This window comes from Rhincodon typus, chromosome 2 (assembly GCF_021869965.1).
Source record: "Rhincodon typus isolate 14 chromosome 2, sRhiTyp1.1, whole genome shotgun sequence".
NCBI lineage: Eukaryota > Metazoa > Chordata > Chondrichthyes > Orectolobiformes > Rhincodontidae > Rhincodon > Rhincodon typus.
In genome coordinates this window covers 100,229,166-100,256,409 of record NC_063333.1, presented here as the reverse complement: position 1 = coordinate 100,256,409, position 27,244 = coordinate 100,229,166, and the positions used below count along the sequence as shown (strand labels likewise).

General features: G+C 38.9%; 1 protein-coding gene across 1 annotated transcript in view; it reads right to left on the bottom strand.

Annotated features, from left to right (window-relative positions):
- The window catches only part of dnah5 (dynein, axonemal, heavy chain 5), a 343,343-nt gene that overhangs the window by 201,490 nt on the left and 114,609 nt on the right, over positions 1-27,244 (bottom strand). Inside the window, exons 11-22 of the mRNA XM_048608626.1 lie at positions 25,696-25,833; positions 22,230-22,406; positions 20,165-20,278; positions 19,594-19,701; positions 19,246-19,368; positions 17,311-17,526; positions 15,016-15,123; positions 13,989-14,074; positions 7,635-7,956; positions 6,306-6,512; positions 4,202-4,373; positions 618-763 (exon numbers count right to left, since the gene is read on the bottom strand). Of these exons, the coding sequence (XP_048464583.1) occupies positions 618-763; positions 4,202-4,373; positions 6,306-6,512; positions 7,635-7,956; positions 13,989-14,074; positions 15,016-15,123; positions 17,311-17,526; positions 19,246-19,368; positions 19,594-19,701; positions 20,165-20,278; positions 22,230-22,406; positions 25,696-25,833 (1,917 nt within the window). The remainder of the gene's footprint in view (positions 1-617; positions 764-4,201; positions 4,374-6,305; positions 6,513-7,634; positions 7,957-13,988; positions 14,075-15,015; positions 15,124-17,310; positions 17,527-19,245; positions 19,369-19,593; positions 19,702-20,164; positions 20,279-22,229; positions 22,407-25,695; positions 25,834-27,244) is intronic.

The following is a 27,244-nucleotide window of genomic DNA, read 5'->3' as shown; positions in this document are numbered from 1 at the left end:
GACAAAGGACTTGGTAATCAAAAGGGTGAATCCCTCAGCAGCAGTGTCAGAGTCACTGGGATGGCTGATACTGCCAACAGGATACTCCAGAAGGAGGCTGGGAGGCTGCCTCGATGTACTTGGTAGTATGCCAATTCAGCAGTGGTCCTTCCTGATGACACTAAAATGACAGCAGACCGTGAAATGGTTATTAATTAGACAGCTTATTGGGATAAATTCCCACCTGCTTCCGGCCACTGCTGCTCCTACTTCTGAGGATATGCTATGACAATGGGACGACTTTGGGTTCCATCTTGATTCTTTTTACCAGTATTTTATGTGTCTCCCACCTCAAACTCCGTCTCCAATGGTTGGTAAAATTTGAGCCTGGGTATCTCACTTATTTCCAGTTAAATCAAAGCAGTAGCTTGGAAGAAATTCTTGGCCAAAAACAGAATTACCGAACTATTATACAGTCCTCCAATATAAGAACATAAGAGCTAGGAGCAGGAGTAGGCAATTCAGCCCCTCAAGCCTGCTTTGTCATTTGATATGATCAAGATTGATCTCATCTCAGCCTCAACTCTACTGTCCTCTTTAGCTTGAACACGGATAATCTATAAGCAAGATATACAGACCTTAGTCACCCGCACAAATTCTTCACATGCAATGGGTTCCTCCTCTGGTAGTTTGCATAATTGTATTGTGCTCATATCTTGAAGTACTGCATCAATACGAAATTCTATCAAATCATTCACACGATTCAACAAAAGTTCGAGTTCATCTGCAAATTGTCATATAAACAGGTAAAACGACAAGCAATTCTTATCAAATGACTGTTTATAATTTTCAAAATGTAATTATTCAAACTAGATTCAGCACTGTCGATGTGTTACAAGACACAGCTCATAGGGCGTGCAAAATGCTACAGGTAGCAGGTTAATGTAGCATGATCTCTTCTTGATCACTTTTTTGGAGCTGCATTCAATCACTATACTCAGATTAATCTAGAAAACTCCCCACTATGTGTTGGGCATTTAACTTCAACTATCACTAGGGGGCACGTGATCTGAAAATGAGCCAGCTATTGCTACACTCCCAACATTTGGCTTGTTAAGGGGTGTGAAGGCCATTAAAGATATTTCTGAAGAAAATTGTTCAATGAGTCTTAAGAATACAACTAACTCTCTTTAATTAAATTGTATTCTGAATTTGAGGTCAAGAAAGGTATTTCGTGAACTCTTTACAAATATTAATCTAATAAGATGCCCATCAAAAGTTAATCTCTCCTCCACTGGCTCCAGGAATGCAAAGCAAGTCATTATTTGATAGTACTTTTATTGATACATATGTGCAACGGTTGGTGAACCTACAAACCTTAAAACATGCACCCCTTCATGCAGAAGATATGGTATATTAGTTCAAGACACACAATTCTGAGGATAAGTTATAATCAATAATAGAGGGAATAACTAGTAGAAAGAATCATAGCAATCAGAGATTTAATGACGTGAATGATACATCATGTCTATCCATATATGGTGACTAGGCTCAAATTCAGAAGAGTGAAAGCAATATGTATCTAAAACCTGCTTATGAGTACATGATTACTACATTTCTCTAGATGAGCAGTATGAGTGTAGCAATATGTGAGGTGAATCACCAACAGTAGCTAAACAGACTACCTGTTACCAACTTCAGTGGACTTAGAGATCAACAGAGGGATGCTCATAGTTATATCATCAAATAATTGCACACCGGATAAGATGGGTTACAAGGATGGTGAATGATAAGAAACCAATTGAATGACCTACATGCTATGGTATCCTTCTGAGTTCCATGGTGCCACAGGCCATAGTGGTTTACTTCCTAATGCCAGGATCATATTGAACACTCACTTGCCTCCTTGTCTTGTGTTAAGACGTGGACTAAGTATTTTTATGGAAAAATTTAACATGTGATGTAATCTCCCATGGGTGAGGACATGTTTTATTGTAAGATTATATGACAAAGGAGCAGAAGTAGGCCATTCAGCCCATCAAGTCTGCTCTGCCATTCAATGAGATCATGGCTGATCTGATAATCCTCAACGCCACGTTTATGCAAGACCCTTGATTCTCTTACTGATTAAAAATCTGTCCCAGTCCTGAATATACTAACAATGAACATTACAGCCCTCTGTAGTAAAACATTCTACAGATTCACTACCTTCCAAGAGAAGAAATGCCTCCTCATATATGTCTTAAATGTATGACCTCTTACTCTGAGATTACACCCTCTGGCCCACTCACAGAACATGTCTGTATCACTTTGTAGACTCTTTGTGATATCCTCAGCATTTGCATTCCCACCTAAACTTGTGTCATCTGGCAAACCTGACTACAGTACATTCACTTTCCTCATCCAAGTCATCAATATATAATGTTAATAATTGCAACCTCAGCGCTGATGCCTATGGCACTCCAATAGTTACAGGTCATAATCCTGGAAATACCTCCATTATTTCAAGTCCTTGTCTTGTATTAGTCTACCAATCCTTCACCCATGCTAATATATCACCTCTAAAACAATGAGTTCTTGTCTTATAAAGTGGCTTAATTCGTGGTAACATTGTTTTATTCTTTTGTGGGAGGTGGGCAGCTTTTATTGCTCATTTCTAATTACTCTGAGGGCAATGAAGAATCAACCACATTGCTGTGGATGTGGACTTGCATGTAGGCCAGACCAGGCAAGGACAGCAGTTTCCTTCCCTAAAGGACATGAATGAACCAGATAGATTTTTCTCTGACAATCGTTTCATGGATCTCATTAGACTTCTATTTCCAGATTTTTGCTGGAAGGATTTAAATCCAGATCCGCAGAACATTGCCTGGGTCTCTGGAATAATAGATTAATGATCATACAATTAGGCCATTACCTCCTCATGACATTAGCTTCTGAATTATTCTCTGTCCTGCCATACAGCTACTGTTAGGAGGCTATAGACTACTCCTTCCATTGTCTTCTCCTTTTTATTTCTAACAACCACCCATATGAATTCTACATGTTCTGATCCAAAATAATTCCTTGCTATCTTATTTATTCCTTCCTGCCTAACCTTTTGAAAAATCACATACACCTGAATATTTAGTTTCCAGCTTTGATCTCTTTATAACCTGTAAGATCATATCCGTTAACCTCTATTTGTCTCATTAATTCAATTATTTTGTTCTGGATACAACACACATGCAGGTAAAGTATTATTAATTTTGCCGTTTTACAATTTTTCCGCTTTGATCCTATATATGACTACTGTTTTTCTATGCTTGAATTGTCTGTCTCTTCCTGTCGTTCTCTGGATATTGTTATCCAAATAGCTGCCCTGTAATGCTGCTGCATCTTCTTGCTTTGTAAGCCTACATTTCCCGTCTCCCAACTCCCCACCATCTCTAACTAGTTTAAAGCTCTCTCTTTAGTCCTAGTTATTTGATTCATCGGGACACTGGTCCCAGCATGTTCGAGTGAAGCCTGTTCCACCAGAACAGAACTGAAACTCATTTCACCCATACCAATCTTTGAGCCAAGCATTTAGCTCCTTGACTTCACTTACCTTATGCCAATTTTCCCTTGGCTCAGAAAATAATCTAGAGATTATTATCTTGGAGGTTCTGCTTTTCAATCTAGCTAACGGTTCAAAATCTTTCAGTGGAACCTCCTTTCTAATTTTACCAATGTCATTGGTACCAACATAGATAACAATAACTGGATCCCTCTCCTCCCATTCCAAATACTGTTTTTTTTTCATTCTGAAGTCTCTTGTGAAGAACAGTAGAACATTAGTAGCACGTGTAGAACAAATGTCACCTTTATAAATTCACATTTATAAATTGTTAACCAAGTAGAAAGATTTATTCTGAATGTTCTTACTATTGCAATGTAGGCTTGTGAGCCTCAATTCTAAGATGCAGACATGGTTTGATTCATTTGATGGGTAGCGAAAGGCAATTATAATGTAGTTACGATGTAGCTTTATGGATGCTTATAGTTCTGTGGTGGAGTTTGTGAAGAAATTTCCTTCACCACTGAATTGGCTTCAGTAAGATTTCTTCTAGTGCACAGCAACAAAATTATGGGCTTGTTTTTTAATAAAGCAGCTTACAAAGTCACCAGACAGAGCAGACATGAAAAAATTGCCCACACTTTTATTGGTCGTATTCATGGTCAAATCACAAAATAAACCTACCTAAAGCTTCAGAAATCCTGCTCAGGTATTTATCAATGTTCAGTGAGGTCCAGTTGAGAGACGTCAAGCCTGGCTGTATTGCATTATCAACTTTCACTAAATGAGGACCCATCAGTTGCATAAAAGTACTTTGAATCTTTGATCTGACTCTTTTGTTTTCTGATAAAGTCATCTAAACATATGTAGAAAGGAAAGAATAATTTAGCTTTCAAAGTCCATACAGCTTTCACTCTTACAGTTATGTCAAGGTTAAAAAAGTTACAAAATCAAGATGCTTTTTGGAGCTCAGTAATATGAAATTGGAATGCAGTTTATATGGCAAGCGTGGTAAGTTATGAGCTTTGAGATTATGAAAAAATAGATCTATATGTTCATGCTAAATTCATATTCTGAGTTGATTACAAAATTTAGGAGTAAGGGGTTTCAAGTTCTCATGGGACTGGATATTATGCTCTAATACCAATGGGTTTGGAAGTGGGTTTGAAAAGTCCAGCAGGCACCTTTCCCACAGCCCTCAACTCCTCCTCCAAACAGCCTGAGATTTTCTAAGATGGGGAAGCATCAGTTAGCCTATCCATCCGTGGGCCTTTTGAGACCCATCAGCAGCCATTAATTATGCTGCTTTCGACATTTTTTTCCAATTCATTCATGGGGTGTGGGAGTCACTGACTGGGCCAGTATTAATTGCCATCGCTAGTTTCTTAGTTGAGAAGGTAGTGGTGAGCTACCTTCTTGAACCACTGGAGTCCATGTCCTACAAGTACACCTGCAATGTCATGAGGGAGGGAGTTTCAGGATTTTGACCCACCAACACTGAAGGAATGGCAATATATTTCCAAATCTGGATAGTGAGGTGGCTTGGAAGGGAACTTGTGAGTGATGGTGTTCCCATGTGTCTATTGCCCTTGTCCTTCGAGATGGCAGTGGTCATGGGTTTCGAAGGTGCTGTCTAAGGAGACTTGGTGAATTTCTGCATTGTATCTTGTGGATGATATACAATGGTGCTATCAAGGGTCACTGGAGGAGGGAGTGGATATTTGTGGATGTGATGTTGATCAAGCAGTCTGCTTTGTCTTGAATGGTGTCAACCTTCTTGATTCATGTTGGAGCTTCACTCATCCAGGCCAGTACCCAGCATTCCATCATACTCTTGACCTGTGCCTTACAGATGGTAAATAGGCTCTGTGGATTCAGGAGGTGAGTTAATCACTGCAGAATTCCTAGCCTCTGAACTACTTTATAGCCTCTTTTTATAGGGACAGCAGTTTACTTCCCTAAAGGATATTGGTGAACCAGATAGGTTTTTCCGACAATCAATGGTTTCATGACCTTCATTTTTTAAATTTAAATCAAATACCACCATTTGCCATGGTAGGAATTGAACGCAGGTCTCCAGAGTATGGTCTGCGTCTCTGGATAAATAATCTCATGAAAACACCACAAAGCCATCACTTCCCTATGATGGAAGGCAGCGGAAGGCAACATTACTCTGCTGGAAGATGTCAGTCAAATTGGAGTGGACACTGAGCCTATTTAAGGCACATTCCCATGGTTATTCCCCCTCTTAGCTATTCCCTGTTAACCTTCAAACATGGTTCACCACCATCCAATTTGCTGAGATACCTGACTCTGAGAGGGGGCAGAGGTTTTGTCATAAAGTTCCCACGTGACGAAACCATGGGCTGGCTGTCTCCCTGACATTTTAGCGATGGAAAGGAGGTACAGGCGTGGGGGAGGAAAGCCTCGAGATCCTACAGCAGGGTGTGTACATGAACACAAGTTTAACAATGTGATTTCAGAGTGTTCCACCACTCGGCAATACCCCATCCCATTGTTATCATCAGAAAAAGATTGCTCTGACCTCAGCGTCCCAGAGAAAAGCTGCATGGCTTCTTCTGTGCTGACATTTTCTTCCATTTTTTGAGAATCACATACCCAATCGTAAGAAGTACTGGAAGTTCCCCTTTCAATAAATATGGGAGAAAATAGCCAAAACAAGGAAGCTGCAATCAGGTTCTTGTACATGGTAGGCAGTCACAGAGAAAAATTCTCCCTCATAGAGCCATTGGAGTAAACAGTTTTCTACCACAGTTTAAAACATTACCTGGAGTCTGTTGTAATTCTTTTTAAAGATATCCTGTTTCTGCTGAAAGTCTTGGGCAAATGGTGGAATTTCAAGTCCCATCTTGGCCATGCATTCTGTTTCACGTATTAATGTTAAAATTTGAGGATCAAAGTTCACAAACAGTTCTCCTGTCTCTGGGGCTTTCACTAACAATGATGCCTGCAATCCTGCTTTTGCTATTTCAATCTAAAGGAAAGGATTAAAGTAAATATGATCAAACAAAAAACATCTTACAACTGGCAAAAATTTCAACACAAAGCTCATTATATCATTTGTGCGAGCCTTTTTTGAAGATTATCAGTATTTTCCATTTGGGATCAAATGTATTTATTTCTAACTAAAGATTCAATATTCAATTTAGTTAGCAAGCTATAACTATCACTCGAAGAATAACTTTAAGTAATCCAGAATGCTGAGTTCATACCAACAGTTTATGTCTCTCTGTAACTTTTGCTGGATCCTTTTTGTAAGGTTGCCTAATGGTTCAGTGGGAATAGCCAAAAAAATGTAGCAAGGTCCAAGATTCAAAGAATACCTGCTTAATCTAAACAAGAGTGGCGACACTAGAATTGTTTCCAGCATTTCTAAGTTCTGGTGGCTGATCTCTTTCTAAGAAACCCTGCAGGAAATGTGTGAGTGCATGAAATATTATTAGAATGTGATTTTATTCAAAATAAAAACGTCATTCTTCAGTCATGTCAAAACTTATTCTTAAGTGATGGTTCCTTGGATCAGGTACCTGAAAGTATCCTGGAATTGACAAACTAATCAATTCTCTCAGGAAAGGAGTTGAAATGGGGGCAGAAAAGAGAAACTGAAGGAAAAACAAGAAGTTGATGGAACAAGGGAGACAACAGGAAAAAAAGAGGTAAGAAACAGACTGTACAAGCCAATCATGCAGCAAAGAAAAATCCCTATTTGTTTCCTATGATTACTGTGTAGCCTTCCACTGCAGTAAGATCACCAGTAGAATTTATAATATTTTCAATCCTGCTTTACTCTAATCTTTGAACACAAAACTTACTACCCAGAGGGTACAACATGATGACATACCATCAGACCAATAACATCCACAATAAAAGTACTGTTATAATTAACTAAACAATATGGATTGCAACATGGGTCCATTGTTTCATTTAAATAAAACACTAATGTGGCAGCTGTATTACTCAACCAAATCAGTTGGTATGCCAGTGACCAATCTTCAAGCCACCTATATTCTACATATTTGTCATGTTCTCATTATTTAGCAATTTAAAAAAAACACACAGATCTGACAGTGTTTTTTTTCTATTTAACTTTCATTACCTGTCTCAGCCAGCCTCGGTGATACAGCACTTCAAACTCTAGTAAAACCTTTGCCACTTTGTTATAGTTGCGAACAATGCGCTTGGCATCTGCTGTCTGTAGAATGTTTGGTTGTTTCTGGAATAGTTCCATTGGTTCCTGAATCTTATTAAAGAGTTGACGTGCCCACAAAATCTTCCCTGCTATTGGTGGCATGTCTCGAGCAATAGGCGGATCATTTTTCTGTCTGCTGTAAAGCTTGGATATCATCTCAATGTCTCGTCCGTAGTTCTGAAGAATTTTCTGGTATTTTTCATCGATAGCAAGATCTGATATTCCAAGTCTGAATGGGTAACATTTTTAAAAAATCATTAACCATCAAACAAAGTTTCTTTTTAAATTAAATATAATGCTCTTATTGCCCACGTAAGGAATTTTAAAAAATGTGTTACCTAAACAAACTTAAATATTATGTCAGTCACATAACAGAACAAATGTACTGAATGTTAACCTGCCAGGATGGGTGCATTTCTATGTGGGCTGTAGGATAAAACTCCAAAAACTTGAGTTGTATTGGAAAGATGGCAGGCGCTGATCAACTTTGAACTTGCACATGTTTGTTAGCACATGGGAAATCCCTGTGGACTAATCATGACGGAAACTTTATAAGTTAAGAGCTATTAAATGGAATTTTAATCCTGGATTCTCTCTTTACCCAAAACACATGTTTTTACCAGGTTAACTGAAACACACCTGATTGAAAAAGGCAAGATGACAACAGAGATTGAGAGGACTGAAATACTGAAGGAAGAGAAAGGCTTCAAATACTAAAGATCAGAATTTGATGGGGTTGGGTTTACACCAGAGGCCTTAAAAAATGGAAAGACCTAATTCCATTCTCACCTCTATTCCAGGTGCCATAAACTTTCACTGGCACTGGGTGTAGGTAGCAAGCTTGCACTCTGCACTCCCAACCTGGTAGGTTCCATTCGAGGTACAGTTATCTCATACCTCACCTTAACCCCACAATTTTTGTGGAATCAGACCAACTTCTAGAGGACACCTTGTCCACCACCCATCAGAGTATTCATGAACCACAGACTGACTCTCAAAGCTTTTGAAAGATAAGTTTTACAGTTTTAATCATGCCCCTCATGCCTCTTGCATGACCCCCTTGCCACCTCTGTGAACTGTATTAACAGAAACAGATGGCCAGTCATTTATTCCTCCAAATGACCTTATGAGCTGAGCTCCAAGATTTTTTAATAGATTAACTCAACAGAGACCTGTCTTCACAGGCAAATAAATGAACTGGATCATTTATTTTGATGGTTTGGCTTCTTTTTGAGATCATAATAGTTTACTTTTCTTTCAACTGTTCTTTTAATATCTGCTTGTTTCAATCGACAAAATTAACAAGCATGAAATTAGGTAAAGCTTCTGTTTTTGCTATACATGTACTCTGTTTGATTGATACTTTTATAGGGTTTATAAGAAAACATTTTTACAAGGTGATTTTTGATTTTGTTTTAATGAATTTCAATATGGATTATTGTATACTTGGCAAGCAAACATATAGGATGCTCAGAACCCATAAAGAAAGAATAGGACAGGTTTGGAGAATGCAGAGGGAGCAAGAAAGGGGTATGGGGGCCATGCAGTATGGCATGACATAGTGTGTGAACAGATGAGAGTGTGCTTGAGGTAAGAGGCCAGAAGACCTAAGAGTTTCAAAATACAACCAGTATGAAGTCCTGGTGAAGTGAGAGGGGGATCTTTTAACCAGTACTCTGCCATCTTTATGGGTATCTCAGAACTACCTCCAAAGGGATCACATCTGACACCATTCCACTCCTACTGATGCAAAAAATAAATGGTGGGTGGGGTTTCTTTTAAAAGGTGGCAGGTTGACAGATTGGGAAACTCCCTGACTTAAAATTCCATAAGACCATAAGACATGGGAGCAGAAGTTAGGTATTCAGCCCATCGAGTCTGCTCTGCCATTCAATCATGGCTGATAATTTTCTCAACCCCATTCTCCCATTTTCTCCCCATAAACCTTGATCCCCTTGACAAGCAAGAACCTATCTATCTCCGTCTTAAATATACTCAAATGACCTGGCCTCCACAGCCTTCTGTGGCAGTGAATTCCATAGATTCAATACTCTCTGGTTGAAGAAGTTTTTCCTTATCTCTGTTCTAAAAGGTCTTCCCTTTACTCTACGGCTATGCCCTCAGGTCCTAGTCTCTCCTACCAATGGAAACATCTTCCCAACATCCACTCTGTCCAGGCCATTCAGTATTCTGTAAGTTTCAATTAGATACCCCCTCATCCTTCAACTCCATCGAGTATAGACCCAGAGTCCTCAAACATTCCTCATATGTTAAGCTTTCAATTGCTGGGACCATTCTCGTGAACCTCCTCTGAACCTACTCTAGGGCCAGTACATCTTTCCTGAGACATGGGGCCCAAAACTGCACACAATGCTCCAAATGTGGCCTGACCAGAGCCTTATAAAGCCTCAGAAGTACATCCCTGCTTTTATATTCAAGTCCTCTCAAAATAAATGCCACAGTTGCATTGCCTTCCTAACCACTGACTCAACGTGCAAGTTTACCTTGAGAGAATCGTGAACTAGAGCTCCCAAGTCTCTTTGCACTTTAGATATCTGAATATTCTCCCCATTTAGAAAATAATCCTTACCTCTATTCTTCATACCAAAGTGCATGACCTCACACTTTCCCACATTGTACTCCATCTGCCACTGCTTTGCCCACTCTCCTAACCTGTCCAAATCCTTCTGCAGTCTCCCCGCATCCTCAATACCACCTGTGCCTCTACCTATCTTTGTATCATCTGCAAACTTAGCCAGAATGCACTCAGTTCCCTCTTTGATGGTAAGAATTGGATACTAAGATATGAAAGGTGCCTTCTTCTGGAGGTTTTTCTCCCAATGCTTTGGAGATTATTTTCGCTAGCTTGGAGTATTTTCCTTTGTAACTGCATTACCGGGTTGTCAAACTTCATCGCTGCATGGAAATTCCTAATACAGTTGCCTTGGATCACTGAAGAGAAAGTGGAGTGTAGCATGATCTTCTTTTTAACCACCTGCTGCTCCACAAACAGGGTATACAAGTAGAAGATTAGGTTTCTGGACATGAATAAGCATTAGTGCATCTGAAGGTTTAGACTTCCCCATCAAATGGTTACTGACTTTTTTTTGTTCATTCATGGGTTGAGGGCAATGCTGGCTGGGTCAGCAATTATTGCCCATCCCTAATTGCCCAGAGGACAGTTGAGGGTCGACACAAAATGCTGTCGTTCTGGAGGCACATGTAGCCAGACCAGGTAAGGATTGCGGTTTCCTTCCCTAAATGACCTTAGTAAGCTAGATGGGTTTTTCCAACAATTGACAATGGACTCACTGTCATCATTAGACTCTTAATTCCAGATTTTTTTTATCGAAGTCAAATTTCACCATCTGCCACAGTGGGATTTAAACCTGATCCTCAGAACATTACCCAGGTCTCTGGATTAATAGTTTAGTGATTATATCACTAGGCTGTTGCCTCGTGGCAGTCTCCAAGATGATATTGTGCAGGTAGGAGCTGAGCACATATTTCATGTTATGGTCTAGGTCAACAAAGTACTTAATTTCTAACAGGAATCTGCACAAGATATTTGTACAATCTCACAATCTAGTGATTGATAGCTGCACCTCCCATGTGAAAAATATCATGTTTTCCAGGGTTAGCAGTCATGTATACATTATCATAGATGAGAATGAATGGATTTGCTGCACTGGTAGGATTCCCACAGGCCCATGGAGTCATAAATTGGGCCTATGTGCTATTAAGGCGATGTCAGATCACCCATCAGGAGGGTGTGACTCAGGTGAAGTAGGTGTGTGGAGACATGGTGGGTTGCATTTGAGGAGCCTTGACTCCTGTAATTGTCCCAACAATTGCAAGGTTCTTGCAAGCTACGGGACAAAAATGGAGACTATAGGGAGAATGAGCAAACTGATCATGGTACTGTAGAATAAGGAATCATTCAACTGGGAAAGGTTTGGGGGGGGGGTGGTGCAGAGAAATAGAAATATAGTAGCAACAGGGTACACCATAACTATGGGGATAGATACTGTTCTCTGTCATGTGAGGAGTCCCAGAGGTTGTGTTGTTTTCCCAGTACCAGAGTTAAGGACATCTCCTTGATAAAATTAGAAAGGAGGTTCTGATGAATGAGTTTAAGCAGTTAGAAGCCAAGTTAACAAGCAGAACCTTTAAGTAATAATCTCCGGATTACTACCTGAATATACTATAGTCAAGCTTGGGGATTACACAAAAATACGTGGGAAAGCAAGTGCTAAGAAGGACCCAAACATTCTGCTGAAGAATACAGATAGGTTAAGCAAGTAGGGAAACAGCTTGGCAGATGGAATACAATGTGAGAAATATAAGGTTACGTACTTTGTCGGGTGGAATAAAGGAACTGAAGATTGCTTCACAGTTAAAGACTGCAGAAAGCTACAGCAGCCAGGGATTTGGAAGTCATCAGGCATAAATCACAAAAAGCTAGCACCCATGTTCAGCAGGTAATAGGAAGGCAAATGGAATACTGGCCTTTATTTCAAAGGAAACCTAGTATAAAAATATGGAAGTCTTGCTTGAACTATCCAAGTCAACAATCAGGCCACAGCTGAAATATTGTGAACAGTTTTGTCCCCTTATCTAAAGCAAGATATGATTATATTGGAGGCAATCCAGAGAAAGTTCACTAGGCTGATTCTGGGTATGGAAGGATTGGCATAGAAAGCTTGAGCAGTTTGGGCCTGTACTCATTAAAATTTAAATGAATTAGGTGACCTTATTGAAATGTACAAGATTCTTAAAGGACTTGACAGGGCTGATACAGAAAGGTTGCTTCCCCTTGTGCGAGAGTCTAAGACTAGAAGGCGTCATCTGTTAGTAAGACATTGTCCACCCAAAACAGAGATAAGGAGGATTTTTTTTTCCTCAGAGAGGGTAGTGAATCTGTGGAATTCTTTACTGCAGACGGTTGTAAAGATTTGGTTATTAAGTAAGTTGAAGGCTGAGATAGATTTTTTAATCAGTAACAAATTGAGTGTTCTTGGGAAAGGCAGGAAAGTGAAGCTGAGGATTATCAGATCAACTATGGTCTCATTGAATGTTGGAGCAGACTGGATGGACTAAATAGCTGACATCTGCTCCTATGTCTTATGGCCTTACGGCCCAAAGATGATAGAAAAACATTGGATGATCTTCATGCATATCTGTGCAAGATATCTGGGAGCTGACATGATGCCTTCATCTTGAACCTGACAACATGCGCAAAGATATTTTTCTAACCAAGCAAAATATATGGATAAGAATTACCTTCTTCCCTTTATGCCAATCAATATTATAATTGTTGAATTTGTGCTTTCAGTGTTCTGGGTCACAACTGACACTAAACTTAACTGAACCAGTTATATAAATATTATGGCCACAAGAACAGGTTAGAGTCTGGGAATTCTGTGGTGAGCAACACATCTAACTCCACAAAGACTCTTCACCATCTACAAGGCACTCTTCATGAGTACGATGGAATATTCTCCACTTTATCCAGTTGAGTGCAGCGGCAACAACACTCAAGGATCACAAAACCATCCAGGGAAAGCAGCTCACCAGGAAAAGACATCCCACCCAGCAAACAACATTGGTGTGCTGTAGTGGTACTGTGTACCACCTATAGGATACACACCAGCAACTCACCAAGCTTCTTCTGGCTGCATCTTCCAATCCACTGACTTCCATCTCTTAGAGGAACATGGGTCACTGATGCATGAGAACATCACCAAATGCATGTTCTCCCCAAAGCCACATGCCATTCTGATTGAACTATCGCGCTATTCCTTCACATAGCTGGGTCAAAGTCCTAGAACTTCCTACCAAATTGCACTGTAGGTGCATTTACACCTTACACACTATAGTCGCTAAAGAAGGATGATGACCATCAGATTCTTAGGGCAATGAGACATGGGCAATAAACGTTGATATTGCTGCAACTTTCACATTCCATGAATGAATAAATTGTCCCAACAACCATTTCTACAACTTCCTATCCCTCTTTGGACTCACTTTCAGGCTGCAGAAGCACAATGCTCATCCTTATAATCTGGTCAGGCTGACTGTAGGTGCATAACAGAAGTTAATAACTTGTCCAAATAATTTTAATGCAGCTCAAAGCCAAGATACAGGCGGTGCATGGCATCCATATTAGGCGCAACAGTGAAGTTATGTTGTACCTTCTTACCTTTGAAATGACATTAATGATTATTATCTACATGAAAGCACTGTAATACATCACTTTACCTTTCAAACTTCTTCAGTAATGACAGGGCTCGCTCTGTATTCTGTATTTTTTCAATGCTGTTTTCTATAAATGTTCTTAGCTGGGACTGTGTAATAATAATTTCAGTTTTTAATACTGAGTGTGAAAAATTGAAAATATTTAAAACCTCATTGCAACTTATTAATAAAAAGTAATACAAGTAAATAGAATTTGTACTGATAAAAACAAGTATCTGATTTTACATATCTATATAACAAAAAGCCTCCATTTACAATATCACTTCAATAAATTTAATTGAGTGTGCTTTTTTTTTAATCTTTCCTGTTAACAACAACCACATATGTCCAAGACAAAGCTCTGATGCGAAAAATATTTGCATTTTACAATGTAGTATTATAACAATCATGGCAATTCATGAAAGAAATTCATGACTAATCAGCTCTTCATGTTAATTTTTCATTTCAATAAAAACAAAAGGTTCTCATTGGTCCAAGAAGCACGATGAAATCTCACTAAGAACTAGGAACACAATTATAATTATAAGAACGCCAGTAGGACTAGTTTGAATACAGGCATTTTCTTTTGTAATCTACACACGTAATAATTGAACTATGCTGAAAAGTAAGAAAGAAAGTATTTGAGTTCCAAAGTATAGTGAATTATTCAGATCATTTGTTGCCATAACAATCACCTGATATATTAATTGTATTCTTTGACAGCAACTTATCAAGGACATAGTTATGAGGCATAGTGGTCAAGAAACAACTGGACTAGTTCAAACTATAACTGCAAGGTTATGAAATTAAATGAACAGAACTGTGAGGCAAAAAGCAAAAACCTACACGAAGTTTAAAGAAGAGCAAGAAAAACAGAAAATCGTAGTCACAAACTTTAGAGGAATTTATGGCCAGCTCTGCGACGAATAGGCAGTTTTTAAAAAAAATTGCTATCCACTTGGTTATAATTTCAGAAACCAAATATATACAAAATGTTGATTGACTCCTAAATAACATGCTGAGTATTAACAAAGTAAATTATAGCACTTACATGTACATCATCAGTTTGTTTGCAAAACTCATCATAATCTTGGTCAAAATCAGTTTTCCTCTGATCTAAGAAGTTGTACTGCTTTTTCTTCAAATTAATCACAATACTCTGAAATAGAATAAAGTACTCAACATTGCTAAAGGCATTTGAGGTAGCAGATCATTCAAGCAACCAATGAAAATATCTGCGTACCCTATTTTTCCACATAATCTCAGTAAAGCAAAATATTGTGAATTTAAGACGAACCTCAATTGATTATATTTTCACCAAGTTCCTTTTGGGAAGGCAAGGCTAACACATAAATATCTTGACAGATAGTTGTACATCCATAAATCTATCCAGTTTCTTGCAAGAAAACTTTTACACTTAATTCCTAGGTTACATTCATTAGAAAATCCCATTTATTCAGATATTGATGCACGCAGACCGGCAAATTCATATTACGACCATACTGACTCCATAAGAACATAAATGTTGTGAATAAATTGAGATTAAAAGTGATAGAAAAAGGAAATCTGAAGGTGACAAAATACTTGTCACCTTTTTCTTTTAATAAGCTGCTTTGAATTTTTTTCTCTTTCCCATAACAGTTGAGCAATGCTTGGCTAATTAACATGGCTTAGAGATTCCAGGACTGATGACTTTAGCGATCTTGAATGATACCATCTTGCATTTGGAACGCAAAGCAAATAATTACAATCCTCCAATTGTGCACAGTATCTAGCTACTTACTGTTAACTTACAGACACAACTGTCAGCACCCACTACCCCACCTCTTCTCACACTATATGAGGTCAGAAATCACACAACACCAGGTTATAGTCCAACAGGTTTATTTGAAAACACAAGCTTTTGCAGCCTCAGTCCTTCTTCAAGTGTTAGTGAGAGAGGTAGTATCAGGCACAGAATTTCTGAGTAAAAGATGAAACTTTCACACCGCCGATGAGGATGCACTAAACAAATCTAAGATGCTGTTAAATCTTTAATCAGTTAGTAGGTATTAATTGATTAATATGTACATGTAAATCCCCAAATTCCTTTCAAGTCATGGTCCTGAGAGAACTAAAGGTTTTATCAGTGTAAAGAAGAGGTGACACTTTAAGTCAGACAACGCATGTTAGGTGTGAGACCTCGTTTAGAAGTTGTTTGTATTTTGGCTTGGAGTCAGACTGGTTTTATTTCTAAAGTAGGAATTTATAAAACGGTATATTAACTGTCTGTAAACTGTGCGCCTCTTGAACAAGATAAAATGTAACTGCAAACACAAATTCACCCCATACATTGACGTGTGTGTGTGTGTGTGTGTGTGTGTGTGTGTGTCTGTGTCTGTGTGTGTTGGGGTTGTGGGAGTGAGTGCATTTGTGTGAGTGAGTGTGAGTGAGTGTGTGTGTATGTGTGTGTGTGGGTGCGTGTGAGAGTGTATGGTGTGGCTGGGGTCATCTGTAGTGCGACATGAACCCAAGATCCCAGATTGAGGCCGTCCTCATGGGTGCCTCTGCTTGGCAACTCTACGTTGTTGTGTATCTCGAAGTCCACTTTGGAGGACATTTACCTGAAGATCTGAGGCCGAATATCCTTGACCGCTGAAGTGTTCCTCCACTGGGAGGGATTATCCCTGTCTGGCGATTGTTGCGCAGTGTCCATTCACTCGTTGTCATAGCGTCTGCATGGTTTTCCCAATGTACCATGGCCAAGTCACATGAATAGTTGTCGTGCATGTGGTGGGTGGTGTTCCCATGTGTGACGACAGCATCCATGTCGAAGATCTGACATTCGGCGTCGGATCTTCAGGTAAACGTCCTCCAAGGTAGACTTTACTTCTTTTTCACACTGATAAAACTTTTCGTTCTCTCAGGATTGTGACTTGTAAGGAATTCGGGGATTTACATATACATATTAATCAATTAAAACCTTCTAACTGATTAAAGATTTAACAGCATCTCAGGTTTATTTAGTACATCCTCGTCAATGATGTGAACTTTTCATCCATTAGTGATAAATCCTGTGTCTGATACTACCTCTCTCACTAACACCTGAAGAAGGACAGAAGCTGCAAAAGCTTGTGTTTTCGAATAAACCTGTTGGACTATAACCTGGTGTTGTGTGATTTTTGACCTTGTCCACCCCAGTCCAACACCAGCACCTCCACATCACACTATAGGACCAAAACTGGAACTCACCGGGAGGAATCCAAGACACTGTGCACTAATTCACTAGACATTGAGAACACAAATAACATTTAATTATCATGAGTATTTCTTGAATATCCTTATTTACAACAAGCTTCAAGACTACCTGAAATTTAGCAGCCAGCTCCTCCAATCCTTCAATTTTGGAATCCTCGAGAGCAGAGAATTCAGTTACTGTGTTAAACATTGTAATAAGTTTGTTCAGGCGTCTTTGAAATGTATCAAATTTGCCAAAGATATACATCTCACTGAAATCAAACTGCCTTTCTGCGGGGTTCTGTTCAAGTTTTTGCTTTGTTTTATGGAAACAGCGTTGATATTCCTAAAAAGTACAAAATACAATCCCTTCAAATGGTGTGAATTTTCGAATATAGATTTTCTTTAATACTTGAAACATGCAAAATAGAATTAAGTAAATGGCTTTACTTGTCAAGTACATGAATGTCTAGAATTTAAGCTGTCCACTTACAATCTTAATGCTGAAGACTTTGCACTTTTCAATCCCGGCTTCAGTTTGAATCCAGCAATGAAGAAAGGTGAGAGGCCAAGTAATTGCAGAGAAACCGAACCCGTTTTCTTAACATAAACTAAGCAATGCCCCTTAAAATCTGTTTTCTGTTCATTGACTTACACAGTAAATAAACTTGTCAGCCCACGGCAGTAGTGAAGTCTCAGAGTCAGAGTCACACAGCACAGAAACAGAACCTTTGGTCCAACTTGTCCACGCTAACCAGACATCCCAATCTGACCTAATCCGATTTTCCAACATTTGGCCGATATCCCTCTAAACTTTTCCTATTCATACACCCATCCAGATGCCTTTCAAATGTTGTAATTGTTCTAGCCTCCATCACTTCCTCTGGCAGCTCCCTCCTACATGCACCACCTTCTGCATGAAAATGTAACCCCTTAAGTCCTTTTCAAATATTTCCTCTCTCACCTTGAACCTATGCCCCTCTAGTTTTGGACTCCCCATCTTAGGAAAAAGACCTTGGCTATTCACCCTTTCCATGCCCGTCATGATTTAGTAAACCTCTATAAGGTCACCCCTCAGTCTCCATCACTCCAGTGAAAAGAACTCCAGCCCATTCTGCCTCTCCCTATAACTCAAACCCTCCAGTCCTTGCAACAGCTTTTTTGTAAATCCTTTCTGAACCCGCTTGTGTTTAATAACATTCTTCCGATAGAAGGGCAACCAGAATCGAACACATTATTCCAAAAGTGGCCTTACCAATGTTCTGTACAGCCATAACATGACGCCCAATCTCCTATATTCAAAATTCTGACCAATGAAGGCAAGCATGCCAAATGCCTTCTTCACCACCCTATCTACCTGCAACTCAACTTTCAAGGAATTATGCACCTGCACCCCTAGGTCTCTTTGTTTGGCAACACTCCCCAGGGCCCTATCATTAACTGTATAAGTCCTGCCCTGGTTTGCCTTACCAAAATGAAACACCTCACATTTATCTAAATTAAACTCCATTGGCCCACCTGATCAAGGTCCCATTGTAGTCTGAGATAATCTTCTTCAATATCCACTACACTACCTATTTTGGTGCCATCTGCAAACTTACTAACCATATCTCCAATATCCACATCCAAATCATTTATATAAATTACAAAAAGCTGTGTACCCAGCACCGTTCCTTGTGGCGCACCGCTTGTCACAGGCCTCCAGTCTGAAAAGCAACCCTCTACCACCAACCTCTGTTTACGACCTTCAAGCCAATTTTGTATCCAATTGGTTAGCTCCTCCTGGGTTCCATGTGATCTAACCTTACTTACTTCAATTGGATAGGAGCTCAGTTAGACCACACCTGGAGTACTTGCGCAGTTTTGGTCTCCTTATCTCGGGAAATATATTATTGCCATGGAGGGAGTTGTAATAAAGTACACCAGACTAGTTCTTGGGATGGCAGGGCAGTTCTATAAAACGAGACTGGGCAAACCAAACCTGTTCTCTGTACAGTTTCAAAGAATGAGAGGTGATCTCATTGAAACTTCAAAATAGTTCATTATTTCAGGATATCATTGTTACCTGATTTAAATGAATGGCAGACTTCAGTTTTTTAACCACCACTTCTTGTGGTTGATCCCAAATTGTAGCTGTCCCATTATTTGTTATGTGTGCTTTACATGCTGTTATCATTTGATTGGTCACCTGGAAATCAACAAATCAATGTACCAATATCAATTCAGTCAAAAAGTATTGCTCTCATTTGTTCATCTTCATTAGGGTACAAATCAAGCAATCTGGAAAAAATACTATATGCTATAAATAATGACTATCTGAATGTATGGAATTTTATTTATTTTCCTTTTGTATTCTCACTTAAGGAATCTTGAACAATTATCCTACAAAAGCGTTGTAACTTTGGCATTGTACCTTTACAAACAAAGAAGTGATCTTCTCCGAAGTATTATAGTAACAGGAGATGCTATAAACCATTCGAATTGCATTGATTAGCCCCGGGATTGCTTCCACCATGGAAACCTACATTAAAGTTGAATAGACAAGTTGGTTAAAAATCTTTATATGGTTATCTGAATTCTGTCACATTTTGCTTTATAATTAGATGAATCTCACTCAAAAAGTAATGGTGAGTCAACATTACAGGCAAATATTTCTTTTAAATGCATAATTACTGCATAAATCTGTGCAAAAGCCAGGATGTTGTGAGTTCCTGAACATTATATTCAATTTAAGCCAGTCTGCAACTTCCCTTGCATAAATAACATCTCACCCTCAGGTTCAATCGTACTAAAAAGATTTTGCTGGATTTGCACACAGATTGCTTATTAAACATGCCACAGAAACATACAGCTGGATGAGGTTGTAGACATGCTCGTCCAGCTGGTGGGTTTGGCACAGTGAGCCAAGTTGACTTGTTCTTTACTGTAACCATTGTTGAGTTCTATTCATTTATTACCAGAAGTAGGAAATTGTAAATACTTACTGGATCATTGTTGTATAATGGATCACAAAATTTTTCTAGCGTATACAGGTACTTCACGTTATCTTTAGCCTCATTACCTGCATCAGTGATTCGAATGTCCAGCTCTCGCCAGGTCTAGAATTACAATGGACAATGCAGAATTATTTTGACCAACCAAGAAGGCAGTTAACAGTAATTCGTATGAAGGCAAATTTTTTCCTACTTTATGCAAAAAAACAACCACTCATGAGTCAATTTCACTGAGGCTATATCTGCTTATCACTCCCTAAAGATGTACACCATATAACAACTGATGTAATTTAAAAAAAGAACTGCAGATGCTGGAAATCCCAAACAAAAACAGAAATTGCAAGAGACATTGATTAGGTCAGGCAGCATTTGTAGATATAAAACAGAGTTAACATTTTGAGTTCAGTGACCCTTCTTCAGAACTGATAGCATCGAGGAAAGATGGTATTTATGTTGATGACAGGAGACAAGTGAGCAGATAGCTGAAGATGGAACCCAAAGAGAGAGAGTAAGGAAAAAAGTTAGGAAGACAAAGGGATTCTTCATTGTGTGTCAGGATGACACTGCACTTTGAAAGGCTTCAGAAAACCGAGGCATGTAATGCTGACGAACCTGATCTGAAACAATTACATACTCCAACAGGAGATGTGAATTTCAAAAAGTTTAAAAAGGATAACATTGGCAAAGAGAACCTTAAACGAGACTGGGTTCTAAGGAGATTGTGGAGGAAACAGAAATCAAAAAGAAAGCATCTGTGAAAATCAGAAGTTCAAGGAATTACCCACGTTCAAGAGAATGACAGAATTCAGGGATGTTGCAAATAAGCACTCAGTTAACTTAAACTGTCATTAGTCAAGCTAAGGTGGAGGCATAGGACATGATGTAAAATGGATCAGAAGAGAAAATTTAAGTAATATGGAGACACATGTTTAATGCATGATGTTTACAAAGAGGAAAGTTACCTCTAACAAACTAGCGATGACACGTAACTATGGTTTACTGCTAACTAAAGTGAAATAAAATGTATGGTTTTGCACGAGAAAGCACAGGAACTTTCAACACACACTGAATTAGATGATTTTGACAGGCAATGGATGCTATTAAATTTAGTAAATGAAAATGGTCAGGTTAGACCAGATATGAGGATAAACTGCTGGAGATCAGAGCTGAGAACATCATGATCAGGGACAGAATAGCCATGAAACAAAAACAAGTGCTATTGGAAATGCATGTTTAAAGTTGGTAAAGATTATAATGAGGGGTACGGAAGCCTATGAAAATACCAATAGGTTCCACTAATAAATACATATCAGACTGACAATGCATAAAGAAACAAAGGGGGGAGATTTTAAAACAGAGGTGCATCACAAGCACGTCCATCCACTGATGCCCAAGGCCTGCCTGAACCATATTAAGGCAGAGCTCAAAATGGATCCAACTGTTTCTGGTCAGACATTGTGTATTTTTGCAAGTAGAAATCTACCCCAGATATAGGACTCTAACTACAATTTCTGGTGCATATTACTGGAGCACGCTTTTGTACATGTGTTGAACAGCCTAACCAGAGATCATTAAAGTAACTACTTGAGGTCAATCAAACACAACAAAGGGATATAGTAATCTCCAAATACCATGTAATAAGCAGACTATTTAATGCATTCATTCACTGTATATAAGTGTCTCCCAGCATTTATTATTTGTCACATTATTGCTTTAAAACAGCACTAACCCCACATTGCTGAGTAATACCATGCAAGAAGCATCAGTATTATTGATACAAAATTTATAGTTATTTGATAGCACAGAGCTTGAGGGTGCTGAAAAAATACACATTTTGTTCAAAGTTTTTACCTTGTACACATCAGGGAAATTCCTGAGAATACTTATACTAAAGGAAATGGCTACCCTGCCCTGATATGTACAAAACTTTGCACTCAGCTTTAACATCATTATTATACTGGATTGTAAGATGAAAAGATGTAATTCCAACCCCCTTTGTCACCTACACTCTAATCTTTTGAAAAGTTCAAGCAATGGAAAAGACCAGAGGAAGCACCTTAAGAAGTTTAGACTTTGCTGTTGTGAGAACTCCAAGTACTGCTTTCACATCCTGACCCTTTAATTGTTCAAGTAGATAATTGAACCTTGACATTCTTTTCTTCCAATGATCCAGTTCTGCACGTGGACCTAGATCATCAGCTTCCTTACGCAATTGCTCACTTTCAGCAAGAACCTGGAAATGCAGAGTGATCGAAAATGGAATAGTTACAGTTCAGTATTATATTGACAATATTCATACAGTACCACATTTCACAAAAACGCTGAAGAAACTGCTTTTTAATCCAAATTACAAATGAAACCCTATGTAGCTGTGAAAAGATAAACTATCCTTCCTCATCCTGCTTGGCCTGTTGACAGCCTTTGACACAGTTGACCAGACCTTCCTCCTCTAGTATTTTGCTAAAGGCATCTGGCTGGGTGCAATAAAATATATTAATGACTTTTATGAGGGCAGTGAATGCTTGTAGATGACACAAAAATAAGTGGTAAGGTAAGTTATCAGGAAAATACAAAGAGTATGCAGAGGGCTATGGACAGGTTAAGTGAGTGGGGAAAAACTTGGCAGATGGAATATAACGTGGGAAAATTGAGGCTATGAATTTTGGCAGGAAGAATAGAGGAACTGAAAATTGTTTAAATGGAGAAAGACTGCAGAAATCTACGGGACAGAATAATTTAGGAATCCTTATCCGTGAATCATAAAAATCTAGCATCTAAATTCAGCAGGGATTAATAGGGAAGGCAAATAGAATGTTGTCCTTTAATGCAAAGGGACTTGAGTATAAAAGTAGGAAAGTTTTGCCAGAAGTATACAAGGAAATAGTTAGACCACACTGGAATGCTGTGAATAGTTTTGGGCCCCTTGTCTAACGAAAGACATAGTGGCAGAGGAGGTAGTTCAGAGAAGATTCACTCGGCTGATATTAGGTACGGAGCAACTGTCTTATGAGGACAGGTTCAGTAGGTTGGGTCTGTACTCATCATAATTTAGAAGAATGAGTCATGACCTTATTGAAAAGTACATGATTCTTAGGGAAACTTGATAGGTTAGGAGAAGATAAGTTGTTTCCCTGTGTGGGAGAGTCTAGTGCCAGAGGGCATAATCTCAGAATAAGGGATCACACATTTAATTCACAAATAGGAGGATTTTTTTCTCTCAGAGGGTAGTGAATCTGTGCTCTTAATGCCAACCACTTGGTTCCATTGTTTTCTATCTGTCTGTAGCCAGAGTATCACTTACATTGGCTTCTTTTACCATTTCCATACCATTACTTCCGGTGTCCCACAATAATCTGAATTAAACCTACTCCAAGTTCTCATCGACATACTCCCTGTTTTTGAATGTTGTCACCAATGCAGGGTTAGGTTTCCATGTTCACTGCTGACACCCAGCTTTACCTCAATTTTACTTCTTTCAACCCCACCACGGCTGATACATAATCAGGCTGTGCATCAGACACCTAGTACTGAATGAGCTGAACTATCCTATGGATAAACATTGGGAATATCGAAGCTATCATCTCCATTCCTTAGCGATTTGATTGCATCCCTTTCCAAGGCAACCGCTGGAGGCTAAAAGTGACTGTTCACAATCTCGATATCATGTATTTTCCCAAAATATTTCCCCAACATACCTTTTGTTAGTAAAACCATCTGTTTGCAGCCCTGTACCATTGCTTGACTTCACCCCTGTCTTCCCCCTGTGTGTTACTGAAAACTTCATCTGTGCCTTTATTACCTCCAGACTCAACAGTTCCAACATACTCCAAAAGCTCCTGCTGGCATTCTAACTTCCGTAATCATGAGGTCATTCAAAACTTTCCTGGCCCTATCCTTACCCATGCCAAGAGCTGCTTGCCCTTTACCCCTGTGTTGCTGATCTGCATTGGGATCGCAGTTAAGTAATGGCAATTTTAAAACTTTCATCCATGTTTTCAAGTACTTAGTGGCCAGGTTCCTCCCTATCTCCGCATAATTCTCCAGCATCACAACCCTCCAAAATATCAGCACTCATCTAATCCTAGCCTCATGAGCATTCCTAGTTTGACTGTCTCATCATGGTGGCTGTGCCTTCAAAGTTCCCTCCCAAGCTTCAGAATTCCCTTTCTGCAACTCCTCACAGCTCTTTCCTCCTTTAAGATGGACTTTAAAAGCTACCCCTTTGACCAAGCTTTTGCCTACTTGTTCAAAGATCACATGATCTTGGTGTCAAATTTTGTTTCATAATGTACCTTAGAAGCCCCTCTGAACGTAACAACGTCATAAGCACTACATGTATTTAAACTGCTATGGTTGGATACTCTGTTCACTGTGCCTCCATTATTGAAGCCTTCCATCGTTCAGTCTCAATAATGTTTCAAGGTAGTCCTGCCCAAGTTTCCAGTGGGCACAATAAAATGGCCTCATTAACAAAATTAAAGTAACTTCTGAATCCATTCTAGCAGTGGATTCCAAATTATTTGCTTACTTTTGTTGTGTTACACTTCAGCAGAATTTTAATCATACATGGAAATAAAAAAAACCAACTTAGGTGGGGTACATTCAAGGCAACCAGCACTACATAACTGTATCACAGCAATGAGTGAATGGCTTCAGGAGAAATGGTTGGACAAGATTAAAATTTATTTTGAAGAAATGCATTTTCTTTCGAGAGTTCAGAATTCTTGTTTAGAAGTCTTTCTTTAAATTCTTGTTGAAAATGCTAAATGCTTTGAAAAGTGCTTTATGACAACCTCAGTCGGTGTATCTATTTAAATGTTTTAAAAGGAAATCCCGTCAGCACAGCATACACCAGCAGGTTGTTCTAAAGAGCACCGTAATCCTATAAGTTCCCGTGTTGAGCACTTGATCTCACATAAAGAAGAGGAGTTATTTTCGAAGGAAAACTGGAATTCACATTTAGGTACCATTATAATATACACACTCAGAATCATACCATTGCAGGCCACCATTTGTGAGCCTGAGAACAAATTGTTTCCTCTCATACAAAACAAAGCATACTAAAGAATCAAATCAGGAGAAAAAAACTCAAAAATGACATGAAATGCTATTTTGAACAGTGAGATGTGGTCTTATTCATAATCATCTCTTAACATCTGTATTCTTACATTAGTTCCTTAGGCAAAAACAAGCTGTAGGAGAATATCAACCACAAATAATGTGATCCAAAAATGTCTGAGCATACAAAACACTTAATTTGAGTTCATGTGAATGTTTGTAAAGTATAAGACTAACATATTTTAAAAATGTTTAAAACCTACAACAATTCTTCTCTATACTGGACCTACCCAGTTATCCATCCATTTAGCCTGGTATTTTTGAGTCATGTGGAAATATGCCCCACCATAGAGCACAGAGACCAGTTTTGGATAAAATCCTTAATGAGTCACACCCTGTCATCTGTAAACATGAGGTTATGCAAGAAAGGTCTCCAGAACAGATAGAAAACATTTTAACATTACCTGCTCAATTTGATTGATCCACACTTTCATACATGCTTCAATCTTTTCTAAAGCTTCAGTGCTATTGGCTAGAGACAAATAATCTGAAGGGCCTTTAATGAGCCTCAAATCAAAGGTCTCACATTCTTTCAAATTCACCTACAATTCAAAAAATAAGTAACATTTTAGAAAGACAGAAAAATAAGTTATTGTATGGCTGCAAATTTAATCAGTGCTAATCTAAAACAGTGTAAGTTCAATCCATTATTGCCAATAATGGCAACAGGCTGAAAGAACAAAACGCAAAGTTACAAAAGTAATTTTAATAAAGATTTAATAAAGTTGTAATGGAGGCTTCCTCTTACTACTGCTCCATGTGCTATTTAACTTTGCAACCAAAGGTCAGGAGACTCTCTATGAAGAACGCCAGCATCTCATGCTGATCATATCACCATACCCCAGAAATCCTTGAAACTGAGGATTCAGCCTAACATCCAAATGCTTCATGACGCCTCACACATCAATCAATGCTGCCGGCCTTACACTCACCTCTCAATATCTCCACATACACCTCACTATGCAGCTATGACTGGCTCATCACCTAAACAGAGTAATACACATCCATTGACATTCTGCCCTCTTCCTTGGAGGAGAAGTTGGTAGATAATAGAATGGAGGACAGAACAAAATCAGACAAGAATGTCTACATCTACTGAAACCGTACAGAGGAGATGGTTCTCTGCATCATGGGGTTAGTTGCATGGGTCGAGGATACAATATTGCTGAGAACACAAAGTAATGCGGTATTCATCCATCACTTAAATCTCAGTTCGCCCTCAGCCTACTATGTAGCAAGATAAGCAAGCTGCTGATGGGGAGATCTGGGGCGGCTTGCTTCCAATCCTACACACCATCCCTCAAACCAACCTTTCTCTTCACTCAAGGGTGAGTTCACAGATGAGGTTAGGGAACTCACATGGTGATAAGCATTGTACGGCAAGCACGCTAACATTCTGGATACATCTTCCACTAGTCAATTGGCTGTACACTCATTCCCCATCTGAACAAAATAAAGTAGGGCATTCCCCTCCATCAGCAAGCATGTGGAACCTATCATGCTACAGCATCTATTGGCCAATATCACAGTTTCTACTGAAGCACAAACGTCTTCCATTCTGCATCAAAGATTTAGGCCACGATGGAAGTACAGACCGTTGCGCTCATGGCTCTTGATATTGTTATGGAGCAGACCAAACCCCCTTCAAATATACAAAGGTGATAGTCTAGACCTTAACTTTTATCCTATTTAAAGGCAAGTGTAAGGTGTTGTGTTCCAGGTGTAATTTAATTGGTCACACTACTCAGCTTTAAGTAAAACACACTTTATTCTTACACCCAGTTACACAGATACAAAAGAAAGAAGAATTGGTAGAACATCAACTCTACTGGAAAATGTAGCATAACAATAGATTATCTAAGTATCAAACAGCAACTTTGCCAATATAGTAACATCCGATAATCACACCCTTGGTAAAGGAAAATTCAGTAAATTAGATTGTCTCACATGCAA